This window comes from Urocitellus parryii, chromosome 8 (genome assembly GCF_045843805.1).
Source record: "Urocitellus parryii isolate mUroPar1 chromosome 8, mUroPar1.hap1, whole genome shotgun sequence".
Lineage (NCBI taxonomy): Eukaryota > Metazoa > Chordata > Mammalia > Rodentia > Sciuridae > Urocitellus > Urocitellus parryii.
In genome coordinates, this window is record NC_135538.1 from 14,663,567 (window position 1) to 14,690,775 (window position 27,209).

A 27,209-nucleotide genomic window follows, 5' to 3' on the forward strand; every position below is an offset into this window, starting at 1 on the left:
TGGATGTGTTGAGTATCCATTATGTGCTATGATATTTTCCAAATGCTTTATATTATTTAATTTTTGCAATAGGCTCATAAGGTAGAGTACTCATATTGTAGGGCTGCCCTAATAGAGTTCCAGAAACTGAGTGACTTCAGCCACAGTTCAGGAGGCTAGAAGTCAGAGATCAAGATGCACCAAGGTTGGATCCTTCTGAGGACTGAGAGAATCTGTTCCAGGCTTCTTTCCTAGTTTCTGGTGGTTTGTTGACAACCTGCCTCCATTGACTTCTAGATTCCTTGCCCTGATATCTGCCTTCATCTTCACATGACATTCTCCCTGAGTAGGTGTCTATGTCTGTGTCCAGATTTCCACTTTATAAAGACACCGTCATATTGGATTAGGGATCACCATAATGACCTCATCTTACTTGCTTATCTGCAAAGACCTTTTTTCCAAATGAGGTTATGTTCACAGAAATTCAAACTTAGGACCTCAACATCTGTTGTTAGCTTCTCACCTCTGTGACCAAAATACCCAGCAAGATCAACTCAGAGGTGGAAAAGTTTATTTTGGCTCAAAAGTTTCAGTCCATGTGCTGAGTCCAGTGCTCTGGGTCCAAGGTGAGGCACAGCATCCTGGTGGAAGGGCATGATGGAGGAGAGCTTCTCCCTTCATGGCACCCAGGAATCCAAGACAGGGAGGGGAAGGGGCTCCCATGCTCCCTTCCAGGCCATGCATCCAGTGACCCACCTCCTCCAGCCACGCCCCTCCTGCCTGCAGTGATCACCCAGATGAGGCTACAACTCCCACAGTCCAATCAATTCACATTTCATGTTAAACATTCCTGCATTAACACAGGAGCTTTGGGCGGGACACCAAAAAAATTAACCTCTGTCTTACAGATAAGGAAACCAAGGCACAAAGAAATGAGTAACCTGCCTGAGGTTATGAAGCTGATGCATTGAAAAGATTATGAAATGTGAGAAAAGGAAGCCTAGAATAAGCACCCATGAAACATTCACATCCAACAGACCCGAGCAAGACCCCACTCCATGACCACAGGGGATGGGACCAGGAATGGGTGCGGAAGCTGTCAAAGCAGAGGCAGAAAGCTGAGTCACATCAAGGAACCAAAGGAAACCTGGCACTGTGGGGTGGACAAGAGATTCCAAAGAGTCACCCTGTGCCCTGCACGGGGCCCTCCAGTTCTGTTCCCGGGATGTCCGACTGCTCTCCACTGAGTTCTGCAGTCAAGGATCTCACTCACCCGTGTACCCACTTTTCCTTACATGAATCTCTCGTTTCATTTTTGTTTCTTACAAACTGAAACTTACCTAACTCAAGCACCTAGAGAGGTAGAAGAAAAACAAGTTGCAGGTCACTTCATGGAAACCCACAGAAAAGAAGGTTTCAAGAAGGAAATGGTCTATAGGGCCGCATGTTGCAGAAAGTTCAAGTTAGACAAGCACTTTAAAAGCAAAGCTTTGTTAACCAAAGAGCAGAGACAGGGCCAGGTTGCAGGGAGGAGGTAATGACTGGGAGTTGAGACAGAAAGATAGAAATGCAATGGACAATTTCAAGGGGCTTGACTATAAAGAAGATGATGGAGGCAAGGCTTGAAGAATTGTCATGAATAGAGGGAGTGATTTTTCAAGATAAGAGAGATTTGAACATATTTTAAGGCTGATGGAATTAAGCTACTAACAAAGGTAAGGATGAAAATATTGAAAACAGACGAAAATAATTGATGGAATAAGTTGCCGGGGACTCTAGTGCCCTGACAGAGGACATAAGCCGAGAGGGGGAGAGGGAGGATGGGTATGGACACAGAAGGCTGTAGGAGGGTGCGGAAGAGAAGGTGTTTCCTGTAATGGCTTCTATTCTCTGAGTGAAATCACAGATGAGATTATCCACTGAGAGGGAAGAGAGAGGATAAGAGCTTTGAGCAAGAGAAGAATATTTGCAATAGTAGTTTTGGAAAATGGGCAGTAAGAGCTAACCAGGAAAACACGGCAGTATTACCAGTCAGCACAGAGGGCTCGGTGGGGCCCGAGGTCATGAATTTGGGATGCCACTTAGCTGTGATTTCATGTGATTTTCTCCAGCCTCATTCAATAGGGGCAGGAAAAAACAGCAGAAACATTGGTAGTTGGGATGATTTCAAAGTTGAGGACAGAAAGGCTGGGGAACAGGAAGTTGAAGGTATTAGGAAGAGAATGATTGAAGAAATGAGCCATCATCTCTAGGTGGCTCCAGATGGACTGAAGATTGGCAGGGCAAGGAGGGAGAAAATAGGAGGACCAAGGAAACTCAAAGGCTTTGTGGGAGTGGGCCGTAAAAGTCTGGGATGAACAAAGTTGGTGGAGATTTTAACTTACAATTTCAATCACAGCATGCTGTGTGCCTATGTGGGAATGTCGGAAAAGTCACACTGAATCCCACTAAAGTGTACAATTAATACGTGTTAATAACAACATTTTTTTAAGATTCCAGAGCTGGAGAGGTCGAGGTCACTGGGAGGTTCTGATGTGAGTGGGGCGTTTGTGTGTTTGTGTGTGTGTGCACGTGTGCGCTCGCGGGCAACATCTGTCATTACAGGTGGTCCTGATTGAGCAGTTCATCGTACACCTCACCCTGCCTGGCCTCACTGCAGGGTTGGCATGAGTTGTAGGCAGGTGGGTTCATCCCCTGGCTCCAGTCAGGGGTCAGGGATGGTTACATGACAAGAAGAGATGGCTCCTCTGTAAGATCTCTCACACAGATGCTTGGAGACAAGTCCTTTTTCTCAGCTCAGGGATTATTATTATTATGGTTTGGATCTAAAAGGTCCCCAAAAGCTCATGTGTGGAAAGTTTGGTCCCAATGCAGCAACATGTTGAAGTGCTGCACCTTGGCTCACGAGGGTTCTAACCCCATTGATGGATAAATCTGTTGATTAGCTCATATTAGGAGGTGAGGCTCAGTTAGACAAAGCAGGTCATGGAAGGCATTCCTAGAAGAGTACTTTTGTCCCCAGTCTCTAGCTCTCTGCCATGGGGTGCGCAGGTCACCTTCACTACACCCTTCCACCATGACGTTCTACCTTTCCTCAGGCCAAAACAATGGGCCAGTGGACCATGGGCCAAAACCCGTGGAACTATGAGCCAATAAATATGTGCTCCTTTAAGTGCTTTTCCTCAGGTATTTTGCCACAGTGACAAAAGAACTAACACCGTTGGAAAGCCCATCTTTCCTGTCACAATGGAGAAAATGAGACCAACATGACAAGACAAGCCAATGATGGAGATGAGAGGTGAAGAGGAGCAAAAAGAATCTCGATAAAAGTTTTGAATCCCTCAATCTACCCAGCTGAAGCTGAACCTTTCAAATAAGCCCTCAAAGTTCTTTTTCCACCTTCAGGTAGTCTAAATTGCACTCCTACATACTGCAGTCTAAGGTGTGAGTGGCTAAAACAATAAGAGGTGTTATGGTTTGGATTGGTATCCCCCAAAAGCTCACATGTGAGACAATGCAAGAAAGTTCAGAGAAAAGAAACCATTAGGTCATGAAAATTTTAACCCAATCAGTGAATTGATCACCTGATGGGATTAAAGGAGTGGTGGCGGAAGGCAGGTGAGGTGTGGCTGAGGGGGTGGGCATTGGGGGCATGACTTTGGGAACTATATTTGTATCTGGCAAGTAGATCTCTCTCTCTCTCTCTCTCTCTCTCTCTCTCTCTCTCTCTCTCTCTCTCTCTCTCTCTTTGCTTCATGTGAGCTGCCTCCCTCTGCCCACTCTTCCACCATGATGTTCTGCTCCAAGGAAGTAATGAGCCCCAAGGAATGGAGCCAGCCTTCTATGGACTGAGACCTCTGAAACCATGAGCCCTCAAATGAACTTTCCTTCTCTACCATTGTTCTGGTCAGGTCATTTAGTCACAGTAGTGAAAGAGCTGACTAAACAGGAAGGGAAGATAGGAGAGCTGAGAAGACCCAGAGACAACAGATACAATGTTGCATAGGTGACCTCATGAACATTAATGCCACCCAGGAATAAGACAGCACTCAGCAGGGTGGAGAAGACACTTTGGAACTATTTTATAAAAAAAATTCTTAAGTTGGGAGAATAGTTAGCATATTACTAGGTAAAACAATAAAGACAAATGAAAATTATACAGCAGTTAGCGGGAGCTTCCAAAGAGCAACGGTTTTTTAAAAATTGTTCTAATTAGTTATACATGACAGTAGAATGCATTTGACACATCAGACATATACAGAGTATCACTTCTCATTCTTCTGGTTGTACATGGTGTAGCATCACACCAGTCATGTAATCATATATACACATAGGGTAATAATGTCCAATTCATTCTACTATCCTTCCTACTCCCATAACCCCTCCCCTTCCTTCACTCCCTTTTGCCCAAAACAAAGTACCTCTATTCTTCCCTAGCCCTGCCCCTTATTGTGAATTAGCATCCACATTTAGAGAAAACATTCAGCCTTTGGTTCTTTGGGATTGGCTTATTTTGCTTAGTATAATTGCTCCAGCTCCATACATTTACCTGCAAATGCCATAATTTCGTTCTTCTTTTAAGGCTGAGTAATATTCCATTGTGTCCACATTTTCTTTATCTATTCATCTGTTGAAGAGCAGCCATTGGTTCCATAGTTTAGCAATTGTGAATTAAACTGCTATAAACATTGATGGCTGTGTCACCATAGTTTGCTGATTTTAAGTCCTTTTAAGTCCAAAGAGTGGGATAGCTGGGTCAAATGCTGGCGCCACTCCAAGTTTTCTGAAGAACCTCCATACTGCTTTCCATAGTGGTTGCACCAATTTGCAGTCCCACCAGTAATGTATGAGTGTACCTTTCCCGCCACATCCTCACCAACACTTATTGTTGTTTGTATTCTCGATAGCTGCCATTCTGGCTGGGGTGAGATGAAATTGTAGAGTACTTTTGATTGAGCAATGATTTTTATACTACATAGAGTAATGGGTGGAAGACATAGAGGGGAAAGAGAAGTACCCAGATTATACTTGCTGATGAGAACCGGAGAGCAGAGTGCAGTAACATGGATAAGACAAGGTCACTGGTGTATAAGTAACAGATTACATGACCATGGAGCGCTGCCCCAGTGAAAACTAGACCCCACTTCTGTGTCCTAAGCATTCACTGTAGCAGTACTGCAGAATCACCCACAGCTCTTCAGGGAATAGAGTTGCTCACTATTCTCCCTGTAAAATGGACTATAAGGTAAAACTGGAAATTTAGACAGATCGGGTTCACACTTTCCTCCTGAGGAACTTTATACAGATACTTAGAGGTCTCAGTGACCAGAATGAATACCCCAGTAGCAATTTCACTCAAGTGTATTTGGTTGAAGAGTTAGTTTTAAATATTTTAAGGCCTCATCTAAAAGATCACATCGATCTAATGCATTTTATTGGGCAACATAAAATATACATGGATATTACAGACCAACAAATGGAACATAAAAACATGAAGCTGGCTTGCCAACTCTGGAATGAGGGCCACCGAGGGAGAGGCCACAGCCAATGCCATCGTAACAAGGAGGAAATGGCTTTCCTAGCAGGTTTGCAATTTGTCCAACCACTCTATGAACCAACCGTATGCATAGTCAGGATTTCTTTTTCTTATTCTATATACTCTTTCCACTAAAAGTCTCTAAAGCTTAGGTTTGAACATGTTTCCTTTTATATTAAAGATTATTGTATATACACTGAGTCCTACAGTAGAAATCCTACATAAACATATTTAGGTAAATGGAGTATGATTTCATATACTACTGAGAAAGTACAGTACTACCCACTATAGACTATTTTTAGCCTCTTACATGAATCTTGTTATATAATTAATAATAAATCAATCTCAGAAACACATTTATGTTTTTAAGTACTATTTAAGATATCTTTGAATGCTGTAGAAAATAAATTTATAAAGAAGATAAATAAAATTTGTTAAAAATTATGTGTGGAAAACAGAGAAAATGTACAAAAAGAGCCCTCCCGTATGTGCGCGCGTGCACACACACACACATATCCATGACTGCATTCATGGGGATCTTCTCCAGGGACACAGAGAAACTGCTTCCTCTACTCAGCAGAAAAGGGGCTCCAAAGTAGAAGCCATAGCATGCAGTCTCTAGAGGCCCTCTTTAAGAAAGCTTCTCCATATGGTTATTATGAGAATTAAAATGGCTAGTGAACCCCAGCTGAAAAAAGATACCCCATCAATGTTAATGCTCTAATCCCATTTCCCAGTCTAGATTGCAATGTAATGGAATAATTCTGAGACTCAAAGTGTTAGCAAGTGGAATAATAGGTGTTTTCAGTGCTAAACATTTGTCGAGGGCTGGCACCTTTGAGACCTTTTCTGCCAGTGATGCAACCTCGCTAGGCCATTAAAGCATACCCTATTCACACGCTGCTCACATCTCACTTTGAGGAAATTGTGAAAGTAGGAATTGTGCTGTCTTAGTTCCACCTCCCTCTGGAGACCAGCATTCAACGAAGAAGTTTTAAGTGCCCTTGCGGGTGCCTGTCTTGCCAGAAGTCATGTCTTTGAGGCAGGCACAGGAAACAAGGCGATGCTGATGTAAATGGATCAGTCTTTCAAGACACTTGATGATCTCATAGTCAGGAAGAGCAAGAGCGGTCATGTTCAAGCCCAGCATCTGGGAAACTACCTCCCTGAAGTCCGCCAGCTGCAACATCAAACAGAAACACATTAACTGGGAGAACAAAAAGTCTCCACTGTTGCTGGGTCAAGTGCAACCAAAAGCAAAAAGATAAATAATAAAACCTGGAAAACTCAGGTCTGCACAAGGTAGGTCAATTACCTACCCATTTTAGCCTTATAAAAAATAAGTTGGCTTCCCTGCTAATGACTTCTAAAGTCTCTTCAAGGGTCTCCCTTTAGCAATTCTCATAGCCACTTTTCTGATGAGCTAATTGATTAGCTACTCAAGAATTCCAGTTGAGAACCCATAAATGAGACTCTGACCTAAGGCTTCATTTTCTCTTCTCCATATACTTACTTGCTCTGAAATTCAGATCAAATGAAATGATAATTATGTATGTGCTCTGCACAGTAGAAATACAGAGCTGGAAATATACAGATGTTGGTATCATGGTGTCAATGGGCGATAAATGTTTGTGCATTGGAATGTGAACTGGACAATGAACTTCTTAAACTAAAAGAACAAAGCAAGAAAGCAGGAGGGCTTCTAAATTAGTATCATATCACATCACAGAGATTGCCACCTCAAAACATCACATTGGACTAGTGTGGGATTATTTGTCCATTGAGAAAGGGAAAATGGGAGACCAGGAACAATGGCTGAAATATGCTTCCTATACCCCTTCAAATTCTCCTAGGCTGCTTTCTCTTGTTCTAAGACAATGCAGAACAGGTGAATGAGGGCTATCTGGACAATACCTCATTAAAGCTACCTTCCGTTTTTAGAAAAGCTGTGATCCAACCAGAACATGGATCACATTAGAAAAACACCATCCATACAGCCTGCCCTGGGCCCATTGCTTCCCAACCACCTTCCCATGCAGAGTCCAATTTGGGAAATGCAACAACCCCTCTACCTGTAATGATAGATCTGTTTGTGCTTGTGCATGTGCACACACACACACACACACATATATGCAAACAATCACCAATGTGATGGTATCAGGAGGTGCAGATAATTAGGTGGGAGTTAATTAGGTTTCGATGAGATCATAATGGTGGAGTCCCCAGGACAGGATTAGTGCCCTCATAAAACAGTCCCCAGAGAGCTACCTTGTCCCTTCCACCATGTGAAGACACAAAGAGAAGACACCGTCTAGGAACCAGATGCTCCCTGTACCAGCACCTGGACCAGCCTCCAGAACTGTGAGGAGGAACAGTCTTGTTTACCAGCCACCCAGTTGACAGCCTGGGCGCACAGCACCTCAGCAGACTGAGGCCCTGGCCTCTCTCCCAGATGAAGAGGTTTTCCTCAAACCTCCACCCTTTTGAATGTGATCAGAGCTCTTAATTCCCAGGATGTTTCCCCCGAGTCCATTTGCTCTCACGGTTTGGCTTTCCCAAACTGTCTGACATCTGAGCCAAAGCAGAGGCAGCCAAAGAGCAGGGGAGAGGGAAAAAAAAAAAATCCTAGGACCAGAGTCCACTCTCTGCCCTTTTGAGCTCCAGAAAGAGAGTGACATGAAAGCCAGAGGCAGTGGGGGTCAGGCTGCCCGGGACATATTTCTTTATGCCTGACCTGATGTGCTCACCAGATAAAATGTTCCTCCTGCAGCCAGCCAGCCATGAGTTCGTTTTTATGGCTTACATCTGTGCTTGGTGGACTCACAAGTCTGGGTGCCACTGTTTGAGACTGGAGGCTATTTCCTGCCACTGATCTCTTCCAGAGATGAGGCCTCTCCCCCAGGTCTCTAAGCCCTGCTGATGTTCAGGGACCGGAAGGGTGCAGAGCCCAGAGGTCATCACCAGACACAATAAACGACCTTGCCACAACCAGAACCTGGGCTCTCACCGGCTTGTCACCGCTGTGATAAGAGCCTGTCTTTATTTCCTACAGACCTTGCCATGCCACCGTGAACTGCAAATCATGACAATTCCTCATGGTCATTGGGATGCCGAAAGGATGCAGGAGGATGGGTTGGAATGATATAGAAAGCTTGACAAAGTGGTTTTGAAGAAACGTGCGTGAATACCGTGGTCTTTGGCAGCACACACCACCAAATTGGAATCACACTGAGAAGAGTAGCGTGGCCCCTGCGCCAGGGTGACAGTCTGTGACAGTCTGTGAAGCATCCCAGTGAGTCACCGTCAAGCCTCTGAACTGTCCCGCTGTGTCCCCACAGGATTTCCCTGCCGCAGTTGTGCCTACCTGCTTTTCTCTCTTTTCTGCGTCCTCCAGAGATCTTCTCAGAGTCTTCATCTCGCTGGTCACTGCTTCCAGCATGTGTCTGGCCCTTTCCTTACCCTCCTTGGCCTCCCGCCCCGCTGTGTCCAGTTCTGCCCTGACCGTCGCGAGCTGCTTCTCCGCTTTCTCCTTCATCTTCTCCAGCTGGTCTCTGGATTTATTTAAGTCTTCGATGGTTTTGGTCTGTTCCAAAGTTTTAATCTAAAGAGACAAAAGAAGGCTGATCGTTTCTTTCGTTTTTATTTAGGAAAACTGTGCAAACAACATAAATCAGAAGTCAATGGAGCTCACTTAACTTTTTATGAATAAAGAAAGGAATTTATCCTAAACAGAGACATGGACTTTGCTGAATATTATGAGCTGGAGGAACATGACTTAAGACTGCTCTAGCACGGGAGTGCCCTTATTTGGAAAAATCAATGAGATGAAACTGTAGGCAGCATGATTCTGGATTGAGATAGTAAAGCTCTCAAGCAACCTGCACTTTCTGGCCCTACCCGTGGGCCACCATCCCTATAAACATTAGAAGAGCAAACTGTCTACTAGTTGTGTGTCCTACAGGGGAGCCCCACCTAAGGCCCCCTCAGCAAGTCTGCATCACTGTGAGCAAAATCAAGATCAGAATTATTCAGAAAAGTCTTCTGTCTGCACAAGGACTACCAGTCACAGAAGGTGGCAACCAGGGACTCTGCAGACTCAGGGAGGGTGGTGCGTCCCACCAAGGAGTTGTGCCAGGATCTTTCATTGCCGGCCTGTTTTTAAATTTTTTTATCTTGAGACAGGGTCTCGCCAAGTTGCTCAGGGCCTCACTAAGTTGCTGAGGCTGGCTTTGAACTTTTGATCCTCCTGCCTCAGCTTCCCCCCGAGTCGCTGGGATTACAGGCAGTGCCACAGTGCCCAGCTGTCCCAGGATCTTAAAGCCCAAACACAGAGTATCCTAGAGTTCAGGGCATATTTTCTGTGTTAGTTTATTAATCAAGGTTACACCAGAGCTTCTTACAAAAGAATTTCAGTAAAAAGGAATGAAATTCTGACTTCGCTACAATGTGGATGAATTTTGAAAACATGCTAAGGCCCAAAAGGACAAAGAGTGTAGAATTTCACTTATCGAAGGTACCTAGACCGGGCTGTTTCAGACAGGGAACACAGAATAGAAGCTGTCAGGGGTGGGGATGGGGGAGCTGTGAGCCATCATCTGAGGGGCACAGAGTTTCATTTGAGATGATGGGAAAGTTCTGGAAATGATCGGATAGAGACGATGGTTTCACAACATGGTGAATGTAGTTGTCGCCACTGGAATGCAGACATAGTGATGACTAAAATGCTGAATTTTATATCTTATTTTGCCACTATCAAGTTGAGGAATTTGAAGCAGTTTTATACAGACACAAGTATTTTCAAATGACTATTAAAAATGGGCTGGGGTTGTGGCTCAGCAGTAGAGTACTCGCCTAGCATGCGTGAGACCCTGGGTTCAATCCTCAGTACCACATAAAAATAAACAAAATAAAGGTTTGTGTACATCTAAAAAATAAATATTAAATAAATAAATAAATACACATCCTTGGTTTATATGCAAAGGACTTAAAAATCAGCATACTGCAGTAATGCAGCCACGTCAATGTTTATAGCAGCTCAATTCATAATAGCTAAACTATGGAACCAAACTAGGTGTCCTTCAATAGATGAATGGTAAAGAAAATGTGGTATATGTACTCAATGAATTATTACTCAGTCTTGAAGAAGAATGAAATTATGGCATTTACCGGTAAATGGATGGAGTTGGAAAATATCATGCTAAGCAAAATAAGCCAGTTTCAACTAACCAAAGGCCAAATGTTTTTTCTAATATGCGGATGCTAATTCACAATAAGGCGGGGGTGGGGGGGCACTAGAGAAGAATAGCATTACCTTAAATTAGGTAGAGGGAAGTGGAGGGGAGGGGATGTGGGGATAGGGAGGATAATAGAACAAAATAGACATTATTACTTTATGAACATATGTGACTGCATGCTCAATGTGATTCTATAACAGGTTCACTCAGAAAAATGAGAATATATCCTATCTATGTATATCAAAGTGCATAAATGCATTCTGCTGTCATGTATAACTAATTAAAACAGATTTTAAAAGTTAAAAAGTAAATACACATGAGCTTCCACTTAATATCCACTGGGATGGCTAAATAAAATCGACAAACAGTGACAAGGAATTGCAAGAACCTGGGGAATGTGGAGTCTCAAGCCCAGCTGCTGAGGAGGGCAGTCTGGACGATTTCAAAGTGTGGAACACAGAGTTGCCATAAGATGCACAGCTTTGCTCCTAGTTGTATCACAGGTGCAGCGGCAGAGTGCTTTCCTAACATGCGCAAGGGTTTGATCCCCAGCACTACAAAGGACAGACAGGACAGGAGGAGGAGAAAACACGCCACATAAGACCTTGAGTAACCACCAAAAAGTGGGAACAACTCAAAGGTCCATCAAGTGATGTATAGAGAACCAAAATGTGGTGTGGCCACGCAATGGGATACTGCTCAGCAGAAGGACCGAGTACCATGACAGGCCACAGCATGAGTGAACCTTGAAAATGCCAAGCCAAGGGGGAAAAGCCAGCTGCAAAGACCCCATGTTGTGGGATGTCGCTTACATGAAAGATCTGGGAGAGGTCTGAGGCTGGTGGGAGGGCCGGGGAAGTGCCTGCCTACGGGTACATGGTTTCTTTGGGGGATGATGAAACCATTCTGAAACTTGATAATGGTAATGGTGATGTCTGCACAACCCCAAGAAGACACTAAAAAACACTGAACTGTACACTTAAAAGGGTGAATTGTTTCTTGATAAAAGTATTGTTTGATGTACGTTTACAGAGAAGGCCTCAGAGCATGACAATGAATTATTTGAAATAAGTGAACAAGTATGTACATTTGAATCGAGGGGACAAAGAACAGAGGTGGATAGAGCTCAGGATTTAGTTCTGAGTTCTGAACAAATCAGACAAGGTCTGCAGGCACAGTATCAGAAAAAAAAGGTCTCACTTGGGATTTTAAGTCTGTGTTCAAGTCCTTTGAATATTCTGTATGAAAGTCATGAAATAATGAAGTGCTTTCCCTCTTCCCTCCGACCCCGTCTTCCCTAAGAATGAAGGACATGTTCTCGCTACATCTGTTCCCCTGATCCCTCCTGGGGCAGAATCAGAGTCAAGGGATGAGCTGGGGGGGTGATAGAAGGAAGAGACCCAGGGGGAGTAACTGATCTACAGGATAAAGAACTCAGAGAAGGAGGGGAGAAAGGCGAGAGCCATGCTCAAGAGGCTGCTGGAAAGGTGTTGTGAAGGAACTGGGTGTGGAAGGACTCTCTAGGCGCCATAGGGCTGCGTGGGCAACTTGGGAGAGAAAGATAAAAGGAGAAGACACTTCAAACCGTTGCTGCTCCCAGTGAATGAACCCCCTCTTCATCTTTTTGTTGGGGGTGGGGGTCGGTTTGTTTTGTTTTTGTGTAATGATGAAGCTGCTGGACTGGTTACTAATTGGCCAGCAGGTGTAGACAGGTGACTCACTGGTCCTATTAGGAGGACACTGTAGGAGATGACATCCTCACCTGGTCCCGAGCACATCTTCACTGTGACAGAGGATCCAAACCTGGGCCCAAGTTGACCTGACCTACACTCTGACCGGTGCCTCTTACCGACCCACTAGAAAGTCAGGAGATGGATGGGCATCACTGTGAGCTTGGAATCAGGACATGATGAGGAGATGTAACTTGTGAGGGAACACCTGTGGTCCTGACCAACTGTAACACACATGAACTTCCTAGGAAATTAAATTCCTTTAGCTATGGTATGAATGTTTATGTTCCCCAAAATTCCTATGTGGAAATCCTAGCCCCCAAGGTAACACTAGTAGGAAGTTGTACTTGGGGAAGTGAAGACAGAGTCCTTGTGAAGGGGTCAAAGTGGCTGAAGAGCTCCCTTAACCCCTTGAATTGTGTGAGGACACAGCAAGAAGGTGTTCTCTATGACCCAGGAAGCAGGCCCTCACCAGACATCCAGTCTGCGGGCACCTTGATCTGTAACTTTCCAGCCTCCAGAAGTGTGCAAACAAAATTTCTGTTCTTTGTAATCCTCCCAGTTTATGGTATTTTATTACAGCAGCCTAAGAGTGAGACGCTTTTCTAGACAGGAAGGAGGTCAATGCTCGGATAAGTCACAGCTGCTGACCTGGCTCTGTCCAGAGGAGATGAAATCCCTTAGGAAACTGGCAGCAGGTGTGGGATTTGCTATCTAGAAGGCATAAGAACAACTGCGACAGCTCCGGAAAGGTGCAGAAATTAAAATGACCGCCGCTGGGGGAAGGAATTTCACACTGGCAACAAGGAAACCATAGCAGTAGAGCAGGTCCCTGGGACAGAGAAATGCCACTACGAAGAGCAGGTCCACAGGAGCTGACCGGGGAGAGCATTCATGCATCCCAAGGTATGAAGCCCGTCTGTGGATATGGACTGAGTATTAGATACGGGTGTGTCCGAGCACGGCCTCAGTGGTAACTCCCACCATCAAGGGCAAAGTCAAGCCCAAGCCCAAGGCCCCACGACTCCCAGGCCCCACGACTCCCAGGGTCCACACACTTTCCATAAGCCACAACATATCACAGGAAACCAATTTTGCTCTCTTTATGTCTTTGTTCACACTGTAAATGTCGAATAAAATCTCAATGTTTAATTTAGCACCAAAAAAAAAAAAACCTAATTCCTGAATATGCTACTTATATTGAGGCAAAGACAAGAATGCCCTTGCTCTTAAGAGTGAGGTGTAAAGATGTTTGCAACTCTCTCTCAAATGGTTCAGCAAAAATAAAAGCAATCTCTCTCTCTCTCTCTCTCTCTCTCTCTCTCTCTCTCTCTCTCTCTCTCATAGTAAGCAAAATATAATAATTAATAAAACATTTAAAATCTTTGTGAAGGGTTGGAGAATTCCATTGTACTATTCTGGCAATTGTTCTATAGATTTGAAATTTTTCAAAACAAAAGCAGGGAAAGGGTCTATATTGATCATGGATCCTAGGAATTAAAAATTTTAATTAATATGTATATTTACTTATAAATTGAGTAAATATACATCTCCAAATAATGTATTCTACAGAATATCAAATATTTTATAAATTGTGGACATTACATGGATGAAATAAGTATCAATTTTTAAAATAATCTCCCATTAAAATAAAGAGCTCCCCTTCACATGCTCCTAGCTCTGTGCTGCAGAGAAAACACACAGCAAAGGGGCAGTGCTGGGGTTGGTGTGTTGAGTTCAGACCCTTGTCTTAAAAGGAGAAGAGACACGTTCAGGCTACAGCTCAGAGAGATGAATCAATCAAGTCCTAGGGAGAAGAATGCACTGCCAAGAATTTCTGAAAAATATGAGAGTTTATCACAGTCCCTAGGGCTGCTTGAATCTTGTTTTCAGGAAGCAAAGGCAAGTACCGGCTCTGGGCCAAGCCACCAGGGCAGAGCTAGAAGCCAGTGGTAGTGTCCACCCTGGTCCTCCTGAAGTCAAACCCCAGATTTCTGGGCGCCTGGTAGGACCAGGCCAGCATCTTAATCTTCCTGAGGGAACTTCTCACCAGCTCAGAGTTCAGCAAGGGTCTCTGCCCCTCATTTTCTCCCATCGGGACAGAACTGGCCATAAATAAGATTGATGCGTCACTGAGACTCCAGCAAAGATGGAAGGTGTCCAGGCTGCCCTCCCTGCTCACTGTAAACTATATTTGCTGCCTCCTCAGGGAAGGAATTGTTAAAATCCGGTGAGCAACTCTCTGGTGTTACAAAGGCCCAAAGGCCCAGAAAGAAAAGGTGATTAAATTTAAAAGCTGTTGTATTGGCTCCCACAAACCTCCAGCTGTGTGAGCGTGGGGTGGGGCAAAGGTGGAGTTCAAGACAGGCATTGCAAACCCACCTGCTTGCAGGCCCTCTGAATGGGGTGGGAACACAAGGTGAGAGGCTCTCCCACTGACCCGAATAGAGGCTGTGCCCCTTTTGGAAGAGGAACGCAAAGATTCCGCTGGGTAAGAATGCTGCAGAACCAAGGGCAGGCAGTTCTGGCACCCTGCCCCTCCCCCAGAGCCCAAGCCAGGGAGCCAGACCTGCTGAGCTGTGAGAAGCACCAGGAGCTCAAAGATTCCAAGCAGCATCAGAGCTGATCCAATGGGAGGCTAGGGGAGAAGGTAGAAAGGGCGTCCTGGACGGGAGAAGGGCATGAGTGGAGAAGGACCATGGGAGCAGCCGTGGTCACACCAAGAGAGCCAGACAGCAGAGAATTCCACAAGGGTCTGAAGATCCCTGTGGGTGTTTCCTTGAGAGACTGCAATGAAGATAATCAGGACTTGCCCCTAGGTTTTGGTGGTCTGGCTGCTAACTTTGATCTCAGGTCCCTACTAAGGCACGCAGCTTAGACTGATAGCTCAGGTTGATTGATAGCTGATTTCTCTCCACCAGAGAGCTGCTTTTTTGCCCAGAATAAAGACCCATCTCAGACTGACTTCATTTAAATGAAGTGCAGGTACTCAGTTCTGGTCAATGAAGATGTAGGAAATGTTGAGTCACTCTTGAAAAGTAGCAAATAACTGAAAGAAGGCTGGAGTCCCAGCAGCCACCTTGGGCTAACAGGCAGCATTGGGAATGAGAGCTACAGTTAGGGTAGTGAAGTAGAGAGACATAGCAAGTCAGGGTCGCTGGTGACCAGGTAGCTATCCATCTACACATGGAATGTCTACTTCCATGCTTCTGTTCAGTGACAAAGAATAAATGTGTCTCCTATCTCAGCCACTATGGGCTGCTTCAATATATTCAGCTGAAACTAACATAAGTAGTTAATCCATAAATAAATGTTCAAGCCAAATGAAAGCAGAGATAAGCTATAGTGTATGCACAAATACAGTATCTGCAATAGTAAAGCAGGCGGTAGAATAATTGCTCTATCCTTCGGGAAAATAAACCATAGGTTTGCCAAACTCAGAAGAAGATATATCCTGAATAGCTATACCACACATTCTTGCTGGTGATTTCAGTAAAATAACATCATCTGTCACATTGAATTAACATCACTAATATTTTTAATTCTATTCCGATCCTTTATTTGGATTTCTAAATTGGTTTGGATTTCATAATGCTAAAAATATAATAAAATTAAAACTTTTTATATAGTTTTGAGTTTGAACATGTGAGCAACATTCTAATAAAATTATTCTATCTGAAATAGGGAAGTCTGTGAAGACATATTTGTTTTTCAAAAAAGAATCTCTATAATCCTAGATTTGCCTGCCAAATCAAAATTTAATTGTTCATCTGGAAAAGTCTCATATTTTTGGTTTAAAATTACAAAGAAATTTTAATCTCCAAATTTAGGTATGAAAGTGGGTTGACAGGAGATCTGGCTAAGCAAAGAGTCAAGGTCTTCAGTCATGGTTTTGCCACAGACATAAGAAATGCATGCCCACCAATGCTCATGGCAGCCTTATTCATAATAACCAAAAACTAGGAACGATCCAAATGTCCATTAAATGTTTACTAGACTAACAGAATGTGGTACATGCATACAATGAATTATAATTTACCCATAAAAATCATTGTGATGGTAAATTTTATGAATCAACTTGGCTAAACCACATTTTTGGTTTATGTACCCACATATTTGGCCCAATGTTATTCTGGATGTTTCTGTGTGGATGTTTTCAAATAATATTAACATTTAACTGCGTAGACTGAGTGAAGCAGATTGGCTTCCCTAATGTGGGTGGGCTTTCCCAATCGGTTGAAGATATAAATATCACAAAAGACTGAACTCCCTTCAACAAGAGGGAATTCTGCCAGCGGCCAGCCCTTGGATTTAAACTGCATGGCAGCCTTTCCTGGGTCTCTAGCCTGAAACCCCAACCTGCAGATTTTGAACTTATCCGCCTTTGTTATCATGTGAGCCAATTCCTTAAAATAAAACGGATCTCTTTTTCCCTCTTCCCTACCTTGCACACGCACACCTTCACACACATTCTGTTGGTTCCACTTCTCTGGAGAACCCTGACGAATACAGGAACACTGACACATGCTAGAATATGAGTGGACCTTAAAAAACATCAAACTAAGTAAAAGAAGTCAGAGAGAAAGGACCACATACTGTATGATTCCATTGATATGAACTGTCCAGAAGATGCAAATCTCTACAGACAGGAAGCAGACCATCGACTATTGGTGGTAACTGCACAGACTGTCGACATCGTGAAACCCATCACACTACACTTCAAAAGGGTCCATTTTATGGCAGGTGAGCTATTTCTCTATTTTTAAAAAAATAGAAACGCAATTTCAATTATTACCTTATCTAGACCCTCTATAAATGGTGAAATTGTTCATCTGCTAGATCATGTGCTGAATAATCCTCCTGTCCCCAAAGCTAAGCCTTCCTGGAACCTCAGAATGAGACCTTATTTAGGAAGAAGGCCTTCAAAGGTGTAGTTCAGTTAGGGTTCTCGTGATGAGATCAGTGTGGTTTAGGAGGCGCCCTGAACCCAATTTTGGATGTCTTTGTAAGTGACAAGAAGAAGAGGCACACAGAGAGAGAAGGTCACATGAAGACAGAGCCTGGGTTGAAATGATGCAGCTTATAAGCCAAGGGTTGCCAGCAGCCACCGGGAGTTGGAGAGGCTGGAATGGACTCCCTCAGAACCCCAGAGGGAAGTGCCCTGCCGACACCTGGATTTCAGACTTCTGGCCTCCAGAAGAATTGAGAGGGAATGTTAAGCCACTGGGTTAGCAATAATTGGGCTGATTCACTGATGTCCTGAAGTGTTGTTCCATGAACAGTGAGATTAATACAGAGACAAACTTAGACTATGTACAAAGATGGGAACATTGAGTGGGGCATGGTGGTGCATGCTTGTAATCCCAGAGAGTCAGGAGGCTGAGGTAGGAGAATCGCAAGTTCAAGGCCAGCCTGGACAACTTAGCAAGACCCTGTCTCAGAATAAAATCCAAAGGGCCGGGGATGCAGCTCAGTGAGAGTGTCCCTGGGTTGGATCCACAGCACCCCCTCCATCACACACACACACACACACACACACACACACACACACACAATCCTCCATGGCTCAGGATCAGTCCAAGCATCTGCAGGATGCCCGCAGGCCCTCTGTGAGCAGGCTCCTGCCCCCTCCACACCCAGCTCCTCCCAACACTCTCACAGGGAAGATCAGGCGTGGTCAGCAACAACCAGGCCTTCAGTTCCCCTGTCTCAGTGCATCGGACAGTCATTGGTCATCCTCGACACCCACCTGCTGTGCCAGATCCCAGGACAGCACTGAGAGGGCGTCTGCTGGTGGAGTCATGGCAAAGCCTCAGAGAGATGGAGACGGCACTTCCATCTGAGTTTAAGCCACTTCCTGTCTACACCTCCTCTGGTGAAGATGGATTCTCCAAAAGGATCAGATGGTCTCTGCCTTCTCCTCCTTCTCTGGAGCCCAAGGCCTGCACCACCCCTGCGCTGTCCTACGCACTCTCCCACCACTGTCTGTCTTACCTGACCCCCGTTTCTTTTCATCGCTGGCTCTGGCAGTGTTGAGGGGCCCTGTGTTCTCTTTAATAAAGTAATTCTCCTGTAGCCCTCTGAGCTGGGGGGCCAAAGGGGTCCCCACCCTGGAGGCGAACAGACACACACTCCACCGTCAGGAGTGACCAAAGCAAGGTCCCTGCCATCCTAACTTAGGACTCGCTTTGTGATCTCTGGAAACAAGAAGCCAACTCCTCACCACCCACCGCCTCAATCGGTTCAAGCACTGAGTGTGGGTAACCAACCATATTTCCTCAGGTTTAAAATTCATTTTCCTTTATATATTGCTCAGTCTTTCAGGAATTCTTTTCTCCCTGCAATGGGGTCTGTGTGGAGGGAAACCCTGGTAGGTGTTCTGCCCTGAACCCTCCTGCATGCTGCCCGGGAGCCTGTCCTGTGAGCGCTCACTCCTAACAGAGAACACTCCATCGTCGGCCTGGGCGAGTTCGACACTCCCTGTGACTCCGTTGAATCATAGTTTCAGAATTGCCCCAGAGAGAAAAGGGTACACTTGTACATTGCTGGTGGGACTGCAAATTGGTGCAGCCAATTTGGAAAGCAGTATGGAGATTCCTTGGAAAGCTAGGAATGGAACCATCATTTGACCCAGCTATTTCCCTTCTTGGACTATTCCCAAAAGACCTTAAAAGAGCATATTACAGGGACACAGCTGCATCAATGTTTATAGCAGCACAATTCACAATAGCTAGACTGTGGAACCAACCCAGATGCCCTTCAATAGATGAATGGATAAAAAAAATGTGTCATTTATACACAATGGAATATTACTCAGCATTAAAAAATAACAAAATCATGGCATTTGCAGGGAAATGGATGGCACTAGAGCAGATTATGCTAAGCGAAGTTAGCCAATCCCTAAGGAGCAAATGCCAAATATCTTCTTTGATATAAGGGGGGTGACTCAAAACAGAGCAGGGAGGAAGAGCATGAGAAAAGATTACCATTAAATAGGGATGAGAGATGCATGGGAATGGGAGGGAGAAGGGAAATCGCACGGAAGATGGAAGGAGAACCTCACTGGTTTGCAAAATTACATATAAGATGATGTAAGGGGGGGAAAAGAGAGAGAGAGAGAAAAGTGTCATAGTAGAGTGGGTAGAGAGAGGTGATGGGAGGGGAGGGGAGGGGAGGGGAGATAGGAAGGGTAGCAGAATACAATAGACACTAGTATGGCTGTATGTATAAATGTGGCTGTAAAACCCATGTGATCCTGCAATCTGTACACGTGGAAAAATAAGAATTCATACCCCATTTGAATCAAATGTCTGATATGTCAAGATCATTGTAATGTTTTGAGCAACTAATAAAAAAAAAAACAAGAATTGTCCCAGAGCCTCTGATGGGGTCGCTTTGCCCCTCACTTGAAGGGACCACCCTGTCTGCTCCCACAGTGAGCACGTTGGCACACATCTTCAGCGACTGTCCATGTCCCCAGCCGTCCCAGATGGAACCCCAGGGTCCTGGCCATCACCACACAATCCAGACATCCTGTCTCCAGCCAGGGAGGGAGCAGCCCAGGCCGACTTCAGGGATTCTACCCCCAGCTCAAGTCGGCCCCCTGCGGTCCATCTCAAGGCCTGAGGAGGGAGCTGGGGACACTGGTCCCTGATATTCCCCACCCCTGGGCCCTGTCAGGTGCCTTTCCCTGCTTCTCTTCCCTCACAGTCAAATATGTCCCCTCCTCTGTCACCCTTCCCTTCTCAGTGAAAACTCGCCTCAACTCCATGGCCTTGTCCAATGGCAGAAGGGCCTGAGTGGGGACCCTAATGACCTAGGAGGGAAAACACAGAGGAAATGTTCCCTGAACCATGGTGCCCACTGTGCGAGTTCAAGGGTGGCTTGATCCAATGATCTGGTTCCAAATTCAGAAACACCCAAAGTCAGTTTCAGGGCACTCCCCTGCCAAGAGCAGGCAGTTACTAGACCCGCTGGAAACGTGTGCATGTGGACATATTGTGGCCAGAAGCACACCTGCAGGACGTTGGGATATTCTTATTAAATCCCTCTGGGGGTTTCATTTCTTTCTTCTCTGTATTTAGTAGACGTGAGACATCTCGAATCCAGGACTGCGTCCCCCATCTGCTGATCCCTTCTACCGTCGAACTCGGACTCTTCAGTAAACCGTGTACCCGTTTTCTCATTTCTTCTAAATGAATTTCTATTTGCTAAATCCCTCCATCATCTCTCACCACACATCCATGTACATCTTAAAGAAATGCTTTTATTTCCTTGCACTAAATTTTTACCTCTTTTTGACTCTTTGAATAGTGATCACCTCAAATATTGAAGTCCCTAAATCAGATATTCTGGTTTATGTAATTTGGCATTTTCCCCACGACAGAGGAAATTTTCTTCTTCCCCCCCCCACCCTGGTGCATCCATGATAAGGCTCATTCTTTTGCATAAGCTTTGTTGGGAGCCTGCAAAAGGAACAAGAACACGGAGCCTCGCACTTGCCTTGAGCTCACTGGTGTCGGCCAGCTTGGCTTTGAGCTCCAGGTTGGACTCGCGACACAGGTTCAGCTCCTTCTGCATCCTTTCCACCTTCTTCTCCAGCTTCCTGACGGTGAGCTGGGCCTCGTCCCTCTCTGTGGCCAGGGCTGAGCGCACCTGCTTCTCCTCCTCCAGCTGCGCTATTTTCTGCCGGAGGAGGTTCATGTGGAGTTCTCTGCTCTCCAGTCTTTCTTTCTGAGTCTTTAGCTGGTTTGATACAAAGAGGGATTATTTTTTTTAATAATTGAAGAGTCAGTAAATATAAATGAATTAGAGATAATGTCAAATTTTATCTACACTTCAATAAGACTAATTTGTAAACCGTCAAAAAAAAAAAAAGGTCACTGGGTTCCTTTCCTTGATTGCATTTTTTTAATTCATATTTTTCCAAGAATGGATCTTGCAGCTGCAAAGTATGAGACAAAAGAGCCGCAGAAGATGTGCAAAGACTTCCCATAGCTGCTTCTCTCCAACATTGTGTGCATCATAATAAAAATGTGAAATTACTTTAAAACTACTAAAACAGGCTTATCAAGAACAGAACACAAGACAGGGAGACAAAACCCTCTCCAACACACACGGACCATGATGCCTTCACTGGTGTTTTCTGAAACAACATAGGGTGCAAATTAATATCGTGAACCCGGACTGGCTGATTTCAGTCCCTCTTGGTGACAACTCATCCTTTAACAAGCACCCCATATGAGAATGCAGATATTGCTAAAAGATGATAAAACAAGGAGGCTTTTTTTTTTAAAAGAAATCTTTGTTTACGTATTGAAAATGTTAGAAGGTTTCATTTCTTTGGGGTCTTTTGTTATACGACTGGCTGATTAGATCAACCAACCACACAAAGAGCAAAGTCCTCAAACTGGCTTCTCAGTGGCAGTCAAACTTGAGGAAGGAAATTGGACTTTTTTAGATGACCATGGATTCTCGAAGGGAGATCAGTAGAGGAAAGGGATGAGGTGGAGGGAAGAGGAAAGGAAAGGAGAAATACGCGGGAATAACATTGCACCGTTGCTTGGTGTGCATGTGTGGATAGGTAACAACGAATTCCACCACTGTGTACAGCTGTAATGTACCCAATAAAAATATGGAGGAAAAAAACAAAATGACTCTGGACCCTAAGACTGAAAAGACCTTCCAGGGTTCCACGTGTCACAACTAAAGGGTGCTCTATTAAGTCCAGACACCTCAGTCATTCTGCCACAAATGTCAGGAAGAATCACCGACAATCCCTCATCATCTTCTCCACATTTATGCGGTATTATAAGGTGGGGGACTTACTGAAATGCTGCTGAGTTCCTTGCCTCACAGTGACAACTGTGCCTATGCCTCCCAAGTCATTCTTGAACAAGCCCCTCCCACTCCTCCTCCATCGGCTCCCTTTCTTGAGCATCTTCATGTCAAATCCCACTCTATGGCAAATTTACACTAGTAAACTCTACACCCTGACTGTTCTAATAGTTCTGTAATTCTTATTTATATTGGAATAAATAATAATAATATTTAAATAATATTTCAAAAGGAAATCAATTATTATCCAAGGAGGACTTGGGAAACAATTGTTGTTCAGTTTAACATCCCTGTTGGCAATTTGGTTTGTCTACTCTCCTTTTTTATAAAATATTCCTCCAGCTATAGTCTAAAGGAAAGAAGACAAATATGAGCAGAGCATCTTCTATGAACCAAGAGTTCAAAGATGTTGTTTATTAAAGAATAGCAGTTCTATTAAGTACTATTCCTATCTTAATATGAGGAAACAGAGAGGTACACGATTTCCCAAGGTGACTCAGCTTGGTTGAGCCAAATTGCAAACCCAGATGTCATTCATTACCCAGTCTTTAGACTAAAATTTGACCATCAAATTTTCTCCTAAGAACAATAATAAGAACACATCTGTGTTTTCTTTTCCCAATACCATTAATTATGTAACTAATAATAATACTTATTTCTGTTCTTTCTTTCATTCACTCATTTTGTCTACACTGTTTCTAACTCTTCCTCAGAGTGAATGAGAAGTTGGTCCTTCTTTCTCTAATTTCTTGTGCAACAGAGCTTATAAATGCAGACACTGCTACATGCATCCCCCATTCTCCTCTTCTCGCAAAACAGTGGGAACTGAATTTTTTAAGGGAGGTGAATGGCTACCCACAGTTGAGGCTGCATTTGAAAGCCTCCGTATCAGCTAGGTTTGGCCATCAGAACACATTCTGGCTGGGGATATAAGTGCAAGTTCATGTAGCAGATTCTGGGCCCCATCTTCAAAGGCACCTCTTGCATGTTCTATTGTAACCTTCTTATTCATCCCCTTCTTCTCCAATCTTCTGCATGAATCACAGATATAATGGTGTGGGCACCATTTTGAACCTGAGGATAAGGACCACCCTAGTGATGGTAAATTAATGAGCTGAGACGGGTCTGATTTCTTGAAGAATGGACAGAGCAGAGCTGCCAGGCCAACCCCAAGCGGCCTATCTCCAGAAATGTATGTGAGAAAAGAAACTACCTCTGCTTGTTTAAGTCAATATTATTTAGGACTCCTTGGCATACCCAAAGGACTTAAAATCAGCACATAGTGGTGTGCCACATCAATATTTATAGCAGCTCAATGCACAATAGCTAAGCTATGGAACCAACCTAGGTGACCTTCCTCAAACAAATGGATAAAGAAAATGTGGTACATATACACAATGGAATATTACTCAGCCTTAAAGAAGAATGAAATCATGTCAGTTGCTGGTGAAATAAGCCAATCCCAAAAAAACAAAGGTCAAATGTTCTCTCTGATACATGAATGTTGATGCACAATGGGGGACGGGGGTTTTGCCAGATTGGGGGGAGGTGGGGGTGAGAATAGAAAAAAATTGGACATAACTTTCCTATATTCATATACGAATACATGACCAGTGTAATTCCACCTCATGTACAACCACAAAAGTGGGAAGTCATACTCCATGTATGTATCCTGTATCAAAATCAGAGCACTCTAATGTCATGTATTATTAACTAAAAAGAACAAATTAAAAAATCATAAAAAATTTATTATTTGGGGCCTCCATTTCTCCCAGTGAAAATAACCTTGAAAGTGACACACACTCTTAGCAACTCTCCAGACTTGAAATCAAGACCCAGATGGTAAATAGATAATTTGTGTTTCCCATCCCACTGGTATATACAGCGGGGGTGAGTCACTCTTCAATATTGGGGTTTTTCAGAAATTCTTTTCCTCAGCATTCCCAATTTTCCACGTCACCCACCTTCCTCTGTAAATTGTAGGCAATCGTCTTGTTTTCAACGACTGCGCTGCTCTCAAGGCGGACCAGCTGCTCTGCACGCGCCAAGACCACATCCAGACGCATGTCAAAGCCAAGTTCAGCAGCCATCCGGTCCAATCTCATTTTCTCTGAAAGCTGATCCAGAAATTTAAGATACTAAATTCAGGACCAAAAAAAAAGAAAAAGAAAATGGAACATAAAAGTAACGTTAATGTGTGAGCTCACTGAATCCTTCTCTTTCTCCCAAGCTTACCGGTGGTTCTCTTTAAACCCAAACTGGAGCCTGGACTCTGATCCTGATCAGTGACCTTGGTGTTCAATCTAATGTCATGCACTCCTCTTCGCCCGGCCATATGACAAATTTGGCTGGGTTGACAATTACATCCTCATCTCTCGGCTGTGGCAACACAGTGATGAAATCGTGCCCCACCCCCAGCCAATCCAGCTCCTGGGACCTGCCCACCCATGCACCTTCTGTGGTAGTTTTCCCCCACAGAACTGGACCAGGACCCTGAAGGTAGAAACTGGCAACTTAACCAGTGGCTACTTAACTCTCTCCTGTGCCCCACCCGTCTCTTCAAAATCAAAGCTCCCCCCACCCAAAATTTTTGAACAACATTTTGTTTTGTTTCTTTAAGTTAAAAATATCTTACAAAATGTCTTTAAAAGTATTTCAATGTATCAAAGTTAAATGAACAACATCCAAAATAGAACCATACAAAATAAGTCAAAGTTCATAGTTGAAAGTCACTGAGTCCTCCTCCACTTGTTAAAGCTGAGTTTTGGCTGGATGACTAAAGCAGTCCATGAGCTTTCACCATTGCATGATTTGGCCTCTAACTTGGATATTTTCTTCTCATTGCAAGAACTTCTCTTCTATCTGCCATTTTCAGGCAATTAAATATGTAAATAATTTCCTGCTGCCTAAACATACCATCTTAAAGCAGGGAGCGTTCTATATTTCAGTCATCGGAATGAAATTATCTCCCAGTGTATATTTTCTCTAGTTTTGATAAATAGCATACATATAAATATAATTTAACCTCTTCTTTGTATAGGTCACAATCGTTATAAACATCACACATTGCATCGTCCTACAATACCAGAGCTTGCTTTTGTCCCTGCATCACCAGGGACAAAAGCAAGCTCTTAATGCTGTGTCCCTTCTCCCCTTGGAATGTTTGATCCCTAATCTCTGTGCACGGAAGTGACCTAAACTGCTTTTATTTTATGTAAGAGTTGTTGCCTTTTTATTAAGACAGAAAAGTCCCCTTTTTTTTTTCTATTTCTATGTGTGGCCCACCCTTAGCATGCAAGGACCTCCAACAGGCAAGAAAAGATCAAGATGGGACAAGCCAAGATCCTGCAAAGGAAGTGCCCATTTCAAGAACCTTAGCTGTGCCTCTGAAGACTGCAGCTGCTGAAAACTTCCAAATACATAGAAGCAAACGAGAGTGAACATTTTGTTTGTCGGAACCACATTTCAGAATAAACGTTCAAAAGTGCATTTTTGTGCACCTTGTGTTAGGCTAGATTACCTGTATTGAGCATTTAATCTCTGCACAACTTTGCTTTTCAATTTGCACAACCCTGCCTTCACCAGGACATTTATTTCATATGCAATTATCTCCGGAAAATTCACCGTGGGCAGAATTAGCTGACATAATTGGCTTTCATAACTGGGAGTTATTTTGGCATCATCCCAATTAAAATTAATGATTCACTCTACGAAAGGAGGGGGAAGAGATAACAATCCACTTGAAATTCTTGCCTTTGATATATTTCTTCTATAATTCATGTATTTAAAGACTGTCACTTCAGGCCCTGGAGGAAGGGAAGGGAGAGAAACCAGTGGAATCCGAGTGGCAACTGGAAGGTTAACTCTTACCAGGTGAAGGCAGGAGGACCTTCTCCTGACGCAGCGTGAGATGCCCACAAAGCCAGAGGAGTGCCACCGATGTGAACATGGGTGTCTTCAGGCTCAGGAATCACTTACCACCCACCCTGCCAGGGTCCTACTGGCCCCTGAATGCTTCGAGTCTGTCCCATTGGCCAGAGAGATTTGGCCTGGCAGCCTACAGATGGTGAAGCCCTGGTACCAGGAGGAATCTGCCAGATCCTGGGGGCCACAGAGAGCCACGCACCCTTATTACCTTCTGATCTAGACTGTTCCATGAATCTCCCATTGGGCTCCCCTACCTCTGGCCTCTAAGATGCTCCAAGCCAATCTGCCTTGAGAGAAAACTTTCCTTTACTCAAGAACCTTCTGTGGCTTCCCATCACCTACAGAGTGAAGCCTGAGTAGATCACGTCACCTGCCTCCCTATTCCCACCACCCAGGGTGCACCTCACACCTCTGGCCTCACCAGGCGCCACGCTCCAGTCTCCTTGTGCCACATTTCACCTCCTGGGCCATCTGGTCAACCTCCATTTCTTCTTCCTTCCTGCAGATCCCTCTGAGGGGAATTCCTGATAAATTCCTATTCATTCCTGAGGATCCTGATAAGTGGCATCTCTTCTGTGAAGACAGCTCATTTCCTCACACGCAGGAATGGGAAGGAACTCATCCCTCCTTTTCCTTAGTCCCTGTCACATTTATACCCATCTCTATTACTGATCATACCCAGGCTGCTTGCCCTGCCCATCCACAGGCACCATTCAGGGGGCTTTCTCTTCCAATCACCCCTCAGCCCAGAGCTAACTGCCTTCCCTTCTCACCACCCCTTCAGACTGCATCTCAGAGGTGGCTGACGGTCTCCCACCCTCGGATCCTCAGGGTGGACCCCTTCTCTCGTCATCCCTCTCTCCCACTGGGCCAGCTCCATACCACAATCTCAGCTCCGCAGCGTCCTCACGGTTTTGAAATGCAGTCACGCATTGCTTAACACTGGGGACACGTTCTGAGAACTTC

The 27,209-nt window shown here is 44.3% G+C and overlaps 1 protein-coding gene across 1 annotated transcript in view; it reads right to left on the minus strand.

Annotated features, from left to right (window-relative positions):
* Positions 1-6,495: 6,495 nt before the first annotated feature.
* Ccdc170 (coiled-coil domain containing 170) overlaps positions 6,496-27,209 on the minus strand; it is a 59,296-nt gene continuing 38,582 nt past the window's right edge. The window contains 5 exon segments of the mRNA XM_026399943.2: positions 6,496-6,536; positions 6,539-6,695; positions 8,880-9,116; positions 20,982-21,224; positions 24,281-24,454. Of these exon segments, the coding sequence (XP_026255728.2) occupies positions 6,496-6,536; positions 6,539-6,695; positions 8,880-9,116; positions 20,982-21,224; positions 24,281-24,454 (852 nt within the window).